At 34.3% G+C, this 9,308-nt stretch overlaps 1 protein-coding gene across 1 annotated transcript; it reads left to right on the top strand.

Annotated features, from left to right (window-relative positions):
• The first annotated feature begins 2,915 nt into the window (after positions 1-2,915).
• LOC145802583 (receptor-like protein 9a) lies at positions 2,916-3,425 on the top strand. The gene is made up of 2 exons (XM_082895318.1): positions 2,916-3,267; positions 3,391-3,425. The coding sequence occupies exons 1-2, from the start codon at positions 2,916-2,918 to the stop codon at positions 3,423-3,425; spliced, it is 387 nt and encodes a 128-aa protein (XP_082751444.1).
• The last annotated feature ends 5,883 nt before the right edge of the window (positions 3,426-9,308 follow it).

The following is a 9,308-nucleotide window of genomic DNA, read 5'->3' on the forward strand; positions in this document are numbered from 1 at the left end:
ATAAAATGATACTTCTCAATAGTTTAGGGGTTCATTTCTACACTTTAATAATTTAGAGAATCAAAATGATACTTCTCAATAGTTTAGGAGCTCTTAAAGCAAGTCCAATGGTGAGGCATTGGAGTTGCTATTGCTATAAAATAGCATGAAGTTCACTTTTTTCATCTACAAGTGAGCTATCAGAGCTATTAAATTATACCTTTGTTATATCTTTCATCAAATTTGTGTAATGCCCCAACCCTTCACATGTCATCGATATTGTCCTTTTTGGGCCATGCTCGCACGGATTTGCTCTTCTTAGTGGGTCACTCATCCCAGAACTACTCATCTTAAGCACGCTTAACTGGGGAGTTCTTCTAGGGATTCCACCACCTGGGAAAAGGCCTCGATGATATATAATGGTCCAGGTTTTTACTTTTATAGCTCATGAACTCCCCCTTCATTCCCGATGTGGGACACTGGGACCTTACAATCCACCTCTCTTAGGCTGTACGTCCCCGTGCAGTAGCCTGCTAGCTCACAAGCCCGCGCAACATGCACCGAGAGACACAACGGGCCCACACCTGGTACTAAGAGTCGGCTTTGATACCATTTGTAATGCCCCAACCCTTCATATGTCATCGATATTGTCCACTTTGGGCCACGTCCGTACGGATTTGTTCTTCCTAGTGGGTCACCCATCCCAGAACTACTCCAGCCTAAGCACACTAAAATATTGTAAGGTCCCGGTGTCCCACATCGGGAATGGATAGGGAGTTCTTGGGCTATAAAAGTAAAAACCTGGACCCTTATATAGCATCGAGGCCTTTTCCTGGGTGGTGAAATCCCTAGCAGAACTCTCTAATTAAGCATGCTTAGGCTGGAGTAGTTTTGGGATGGGTGACCCACTGGGAATAACAAATCCGTGCAGGCGTGGCCCAAAGCGGACAAAATCGATGACATGTGAAAGATTGGAGCGTTACAAATGGTATCAGAGTCAACTCTCCGGAGTACCGAGTGTGGGCCCATGGAGTCTCTCGGTGCATGTGGCGCGGGCTTGTGAGATGGCAGGCTATTGCACGGGGACGTGCAGCCTTAAGAGGGTGGATTGTAAGGTCCCGGTGTTCCACATCGAGAATGGAGGGGGAGTTTCTAGGCTATAAAAGTAAAAACCTGGACCCTTATATAGCATCGAGGCCTTTTTCTGGGTAGTGAAATCCCTAGTAGAACTCCCCAGTTAAGCGTACTTAGACTGGAGTAGTTCTTGGATGGGTGACCGACTGGGAAGAACAAATCCGTGTGGGCATGGCCCAAAGTGAACAATATTGATGACATGTAAAGGGTTGAGGCGTTAGAATTTGACACTAATTTTACTTATAGTTAAAGCTTTCAGTGCAACAATTTTGAGAGGCTGGTGGTCGACTAGGTGTATATCCAAGTGGTTGACCACTTGGTGGAAGTTCTGCTCTGTTTTGCTAAAAAATAACAATTTCACCATTGGAGTAACATTACTATCCTATAACTATTTTACACTATTCATTGCACAAAAATTATAATTTTAGCTATTCATTTTAACTATCCACCATTGGACTTGCTCTTAGTGTAAATAACCCTCAGAAGCATATCAACCTGAAAATTTTCCATTGGAATAAACTCTTTATAATTGGGATAAAGTCATTGGAAGATTATATCTTACCACCAACAAATCATAAACACTCCCCCTCCCCCCCTCCCAAAAAAAAAAAAAAAAAAAAACTAACTGTAAATTTGTTATTGTCCTATTATAATGAACAAAGTAGGGGAATTAAATTGATGGAAATTGAGGTCATTCCATCTAATGTTATATAAGCATATTATTAAAGATTCATGAGCTATTTTGTAACAAGAGGGTTAAATTATGGGCGTTTTTTTTTTTTTTTTTGTAATTTTCCCAAATGTTTTTTTTATTTAGGTTAATTACACTTTTCACTTTTATAGTCTGATTCAAATTTCATTTTGATCCCTATATTTTTAAATTAAATAGTTTTGTCTTCGTTTGGGGTGTTGAATATAAGTACACTTTTTATTTTTTCAACTTTTTTAAGTCATATCACCTCTCTACTTTTCTGCATACCTTTTCATAAAAAATCAAAAAATGCATTTATTTAGATTATCGCAAAAGTTTTAATTTGGTCTTCTTATTTAAGTTGCAGGTTGAAGTTGACGATTTTGGGGCATTTATTAGTCTCTTAAGGTATATATATATATATATATATGCAAGAAAAATTAATAGAAATTTAGACAGAAAGACCAAATTGAAACAAAATTTAAAGTGTATGAAAAAAAACTGTTTAATTTGAAATTATAAGGACTAAAGTGAAATTTGAGTCAAAATATAGAGATTAAAAATGCAATTACCCTTTTAATTTTATTATTATTATTATTTTGCACATAAAAAAATAAAAAAATAAAAATAAAAAGCATATAAGATATCAATTGAAATAACTTCATCAAATCATTATTTTGACATTTAGGAGTGATAGTGTTTCATTTTGATGTTTTTAGCTCTTATATTTATAGTACTTTTCACATTACGAATCTCTTAATTTTGCTTTGTAGGTTTACTTTGATCTTTGAATTGTTATTATAAAATTTTTAAAATTCCATGTTCATATAAATAAAGTTATATTATATATTTCAACTTCGCAATAAAATTGGTTTGAAATTAAGACAATTGCAATAAGAATGATGAGAGTGAAATTTAAGCAAAAAATTGATGGTAATAAATATACTCAATTTGAATTTTATTAGCCAAATCAATAAGTGGGAGGGCCTAGTGTATCATGGTGCTTTGAGCGCCTTTATAAAGACTCAAACCACTTGGGTGCTAAACGTGCAATTCTGAGTTTGTGCAAAACATTCAAAGAAGAAATAGGTGTATCATCATGTTTATAGAGATGAGGTTGGTGTGGTTGTGGGTAATGTTGGTTTTCGCTAGTGAGTGCTATGGGTGTTTGGAGCTTGAGAGGGTTGCTCTTCTACAATTAAAAGCTTCCATTAACCACCAAAATCACAATAGCATATATCCAAGGAAGGAGATTTGGAAGGGTGAAGCGACTACTGACTGTTGTGAATGGGAAAGAGTCAAGTGCAGCACTACAACAGGGCGAGTGATCCAACTCTCACTCAATTCTACTTATTGGGACACTAGAGGTAGGTATTTGAATGCCTCCATGTTTCTTCCATTTGAAGAACTTCAAAGTCTCGACTTATCATACAATGGATTTGCTGGTTGGCTTGAGAATGAAGGTTTTTGATTACTAGAATAGCAACCAAACAAGTCTACTCTCTTGTTTTCTTTTTGACAATATTTCCAGAAATTAACATCTATTGTGGTCTATGTTATGATATATATTATTGACTGTTTTACAGGTTTTGAGAAGTTGGGTGAAATTTTATTTTATTGAAATTTTATTTTTTCAGTTAATTATGTTTAATAAAAAATTCTGATAAGCGGTATTTGTAATTTTTCAAACCACAGGGAACAATCCATATTTTAAGTAAATCTCACACTGCAGGAAAAACCGTTTTTACCGGCGTTTCAAAAACGCCGCTATAAGTGGCAAATGCGCCACCAAAATACTATACCGGCGCTTTTATATTACATAGATGATACGGCCGTCGCTATAGATATAAGGCGCTTAATAAACGTCGCTGAATTTATAGTGACGTTTTCATAAACGCCGGTATACTATTAAATCTTCTTAAATAATTCTCTTAAATATAACTGATGATGTCACAGGATATAGTGGCATTTTGAACAAAAACTCCACCTTTTTACCTTATTTCATAATTTAATTAATATAAAATATGCTCTGAGCTGGTTATTTACATTCCATTCACAAAACACATCCTAACAAAAAATAAAAATAAATGTGGATAAAACTATCAAATTCAATATCAAAGAACAATTAAACTGTACATGTTCACAAAAGCATATTTAAGTTATAAGATTCACCCAATCTTAAAAAAAAAACAAAAAAATCTGAAATTCACCAATCAGCACACTCGGATATTTAAATTCTTTTACAAAAAATAAAAAAATAAAAAATTGCCAGCAAGATTTCAATTTTGGCCCTGTTAAAATCCTTACATCTAGAATCAGATCTTTTCCTCCGCAAAATTATCCTTTTGACCTACACATAAATAAATAACAGTTGTAAATTATAATATTTTTGAAGAAAATCTAGAACAAAACAATAAATACCATCAAAATCATAAAGAGATAAAAAGCTAATACATAAATCCCCTTCATAATAATAACATGTATAGTAAGATCTTTAAGGTCAGTTTCATCAATAATCAAACACTAAAAAATTACCATGAACTTTCTTTATTACCCATACTTCTTTCCATTACATGGTAACATATACTCAAAAAACATAATCATCGTACAACAAATTTCAAGAAAACTTTGATTATACCTATTACAAGCATCACATTGCCTTACCAAATTAAAGTTTCCATAGCTTTGCTTGACTGAGGGCAAAGCTTGAGGTTCAAGTAAAATGACAGATTCCAAAAAAATTATGTGATGACATGTTGGAGAAGCATAAAGATCACAAAAACAGTAAACCCTCTCAATCATTAGTAATAGACTTCCCTAATCAAGGTTTTTTTTTTTTTTTTTTTTTTTTTTTTTTTTTTTTTTTCCTCTTCATGATAAGATTTCCACTTAAAATAAGATTCAAACAAAGAGTTTCACTGTTTCAATATAAATTGACCCATTCTCAAATAGCAGATGAAAATGATGCCGGACACCCAAACCTCGAGATAGTTCAAATTTCAGAATATATTTCAAAAACCATAGGGCTATAGGGGATGTCAGTGATATCATCAGAAACATCAAACAAAATATTTTTATCTACCTCTTTGAGTGGTTATTGTTCAAGCAAATGATAAACTATGCAAGGCTCTAATTGAAAGGAAAAGAAAACAAAATGAAGATTAGTTACCTTAATAACTTTTATGATGCAATCCTGGCAGCAGCAATAGTGCTACGGTCAGGTACCCACTTTACAAGATGGTTTGGATCCGATCGCATTGGGGAATGAATCTTAACAAGCTGAAAAAAAAAAAGAAGAAAGAGAGGTGGGGAAGCAGGAGTAAAATATGAGAAACTACTGTAGGAACCGAATAATTGTAAGGAAAACAATTCTATGCATACCACAAAGGACTCATGAGGTGGTGAAATGGTGAGAGCGTTTTCGTACTTGCAGCAATAAGGAAAAAACAATTCACATGGATGACTATAATTTGGATGCTTTGTGCTAAAGCAGGAAACAAATAATGATTAAAAGAGTTGTGATAATCCTCTAATTTGAACGTTTCACTCCCATCTGGTATCCATAATGGTTGTGGTTCGCATTTCTTATTTCTGTCATCAACATTTTTATTTTATTATATTATATTTTCAATTCTCACAACTACATTGAATTTGTTAAATTTGTTCAAGCAAGATACAAAATTCAGCATAAAAGAATACAGAAGCCATAAACTTACTCCTAAACATTCCAGTTCCTTTTGTACACAATGTTGCCATGGGCTAATTTATGTCCTGTTACTGCATATGTTCAAAAATAGTACTATCAATTTATGGTAACAAATAAAATGCCCACCAGAGTTTATAAATGCTATTACTAGAAATTACTATCATAAAGACTGCACACATTAACTTATGCAAGATACAAAGGCATTCACAAATATTTTGCTTTGATTCATACTTGTAGAAGAATCCAAGATAAAACAGAAACCATCGTCGAAGTATGATAGGTAAAACATCAACTATCTATTGAATGCAATGTTCTCTGAAGCATATGAATGCAATTATATAGAATAAATAAATTTATAAAATGAAAGAAATAGAGTAAAATAAGTAAATGGTGAAGGCATATTTCTATTGAAATCTATAATTGAAAATTTTCTTATAGGTTACTTCTATGTGATCATGTAAATTTTGTGAGAGTTCCAAGAATCAGTCAAAATATGAATTACAATGTACTCCGTCATTCTTTTATTTTTATTTTATATTTTTTTTCCTGTTTGAATGCAAACATAATTTGTAAACATAATTAGAATTTGTTTTCATAAATTAGAGCACTAAGAAAAAAATTGGCTGATCAAGGCTATTAGGCATGCATAAACAAAGTCAATGTCAAACTTTCAATATTCAGAATTTCAATTTGCTTTGTTTTGTTTTGTTTGTTTCCCCCCCTACATTTTCTTAGCTAACAATCAATCAAACAAACATTTGTTTTCTTCTTTTCTTTTTCCCTGTTTTTTTCATCAAACTTTCAAGATTCAAAAATTTTTAAATTCCTTTTTCCATCCTACAATTTTTGAGAATTGAAAATATAATATAAATGGAGAGAGCAAACTCAAGAGCCTTGAGCCCAGTTCCTTTTGCTGCTGAACCAAAAGATGCACCTAACATGAGATATACAGGATTCCGAATTGGAATTTCCTACAGAAGACAAAACCCAAAAGTTATGACTTAGTGAGATGTAGGTTGAAAAGAAAAAGAGTAAAAGTCTCCTATTTTAGATGATCCACATTTCCCAAAACACAATTATAGTACATTGCAAATGTTGTCAAGTAAAGAGCAAACATTTATTTGATTCTAACATTAGTAATAACAAAATCAAGAAACAGGACTTGATTTGTTTTGCTTATTATTCATCCTTGGCAATATCTAAAATTCAATACCATAGCCTGAATCCTATTACATAATGAATCAATCCTTAACTATTCAAATGACAAATCCATGACTTACAAAAGTGTTAAAAGCAGCTTTGTGGGCTGTAACGCCCTCAAAATAATACATAGAAACCCACATTATTGACATGCATTGATATAAGAAAATAAAACATCCTTCCATTTATCAGAGTAGTCAAGTACAAAAATATTACATGTTGACAACAAAAGTAAATGTCCTATGGGCTTACAGCTTTCCAAGCCAACACTTGGTCACAAAAGAGAGTACTAACTCAAATACACTTTAAGCCCTTGGCTTGAATTTACATGTAATATCCAAATAACAAAATAACCAAAAAGGAGTCTTCAATGTGATTAGTTTCAGTTTTCCCTAATCAACATACAGTGTCTACAACAATCAAGACTATCCTCCACCGATAGCCCAAAGCAGTTATTTCTAAACAGAAATAAATGCATTAAACAAATATGATATCAACATTTACGTAGGTGAGTGATAAATTAATCCAACTACACCATTCAATCCCATAACTTCCCGATTTCACAATTTCCAATTCAATTTCATATTTCCCCCAAGTTAATTATACCAATTAATTTATCACATAACTAGGGCATTTTTCTCTAATCCACAATATCAACCCTAAGGTTCATTATCATCAATAACACAACAATAATTCCATTTCTCAATGTCTTACCTACATATGGGTTTTATTATTTGAAAACCCCTATTTTATAAATTACACAACAACCCTAACTTTTCCCAAAATTACCCAACATCACCAACTAATCAAAATGGCCAAAATTTAAGACAAAACTCATAAGATGGAGTAGGGTATCCCCACCTTGAAATGAAGAGACCAAAGGAGAAGATGGTGAAAATCCAAAGTGCTCCAAATCCACAAATTTTCAGATTAAAACGTAGCCCACACAACCCTCTATCTTTCTTACAAAGAACTTAGGGTAGAAACACACTAAAAATAGATGAAACCCTAGAGAGAAAGTGTATAGAGAGAGAGAGAATAGATCTAGGGTTTTGAAAACAAAAGAGGATAAAAAGTGAAGTGTTTCCCCGCTGCTGTCTACTGATATAACACAGGCTTGCTCGAGCGAAGGATTGGTCGCTTGAGCGACCAGACACAAGGAACCCTTGCTCAAGCGTGGAAAGCCTCGCTCGAGTCAACAATTCGAAGCTTCAGGTCTGCAACCTAGAAGTATGCTCAAGTGAAGAAAAGCTCGCTCGAGCGAAGAACTCCAAAACATAGTCCTCGCTCGCTCGAGCGAAGGATTGCAACTCTCAGGTCTAGAACCGGACGCAGACGTAAGCTCGAGTGAAGGACTTCTCGCTCGAGCCACCGGACACAAAACTCAACTCTCGCTCGAGTGAAGGAACCCTGGCTCAAGCGAAGGATCTAAAACACAGAGCTCACTCGAGCGGCAAAAGGCTGGCTCGAGCGGAGGACCAAAATTCTGGGCAGCAACCATTTGCTCCCAATCACACCCAACCTGAAACAATCCTGCCCAAAACATCCTATAACTCAAATACAAAGTATTGAAGGACGGAAACAAGATACAAACCACAACTGACATCCACGGAACCAAATTCGGATACAACAACCAAAGGTGGAAGAACCGGGATCGCTATATGGGTAGCCATTTCAATATGCAACATCCTGAATAACACAAATTAGGCATGTAATAAATGACCAGCAAAGAAATGGACACATTTAGAACAGATGAGCTGAAAAGTTCAAAAACGATTTGGAGTTTACCTAAAGACTAGATATCTGACTTTGAACCATAAGGTATATCAGTGAGAAGTTCAGGACACATATAACTAGGAGTTCCCATCACCTGCAATTGATGCCGATACATCAGAGCAATGAGACTATACAAAAGAACAAACATGAAGCTAAAACAATGATTTTAAATACTCACAGAGGAAGCAGGATCATCGGAAGTCAACATCTTAGCAAGACCAAAATCACCTGCAACCAAATATATTTTAATACCTCTAATAAAATAACACAAAATTATCATTAACAAAATTATAAAGGTGCAGTCAGGAATGACAGGAATAAGGTAAGACTTCATTTACCTAGGCTTGTGTCCTGATCTTTTGTCAGAAATTTATTCGAACACTGAAGCAAGTGTGAAACATCAGCAGTGCAGAACAACCATTGAGATTTCAGAGATATAACACTTCACTTAAAACATTACAAATCACATAGAGAGGTAACTAACCTTGACATCACGATGAAGGATATGGTGTGTGAATTGATACACTAAATTGATGCAATTAAAACTATGATAACCAAATTGACACAATAGACAATACAATTGTATACATATATGTGCACACACAATAATAGCAGTAGATGCTGATGCTTGAAGCTGCCCATTTCTCTCCTCTAAGCTCTCCTGTAATCTATACATCTCCTCCTCTATCTTCTTAGCTTTGGCCTCTGCCTAGGGAAAAAAAAAACCCAAAAATACACAAAATTAGAGAAGGTCCCACAAAGAACATCACTTTACAGAGAAGAACAAAAAGGTGAAATGAAATGATTTTATTTCCAAAGTAC

This window comes from Camellia sinensis, chromosome 11 (assembly GCF_055761805.1).
Source record: "Camellia sinensis isolate YWXY chromosome 11, ASM5576180v1, whole genome shotgun sequence".
In the NCBI taxonomy this organism is placed as follows: domain Eukaryota; kingdom Viridiplantae; phylum Streptophyta; class Magnoliopsida; order Ericales; family Theaceae; genus Camellia; species Camellia sinensis.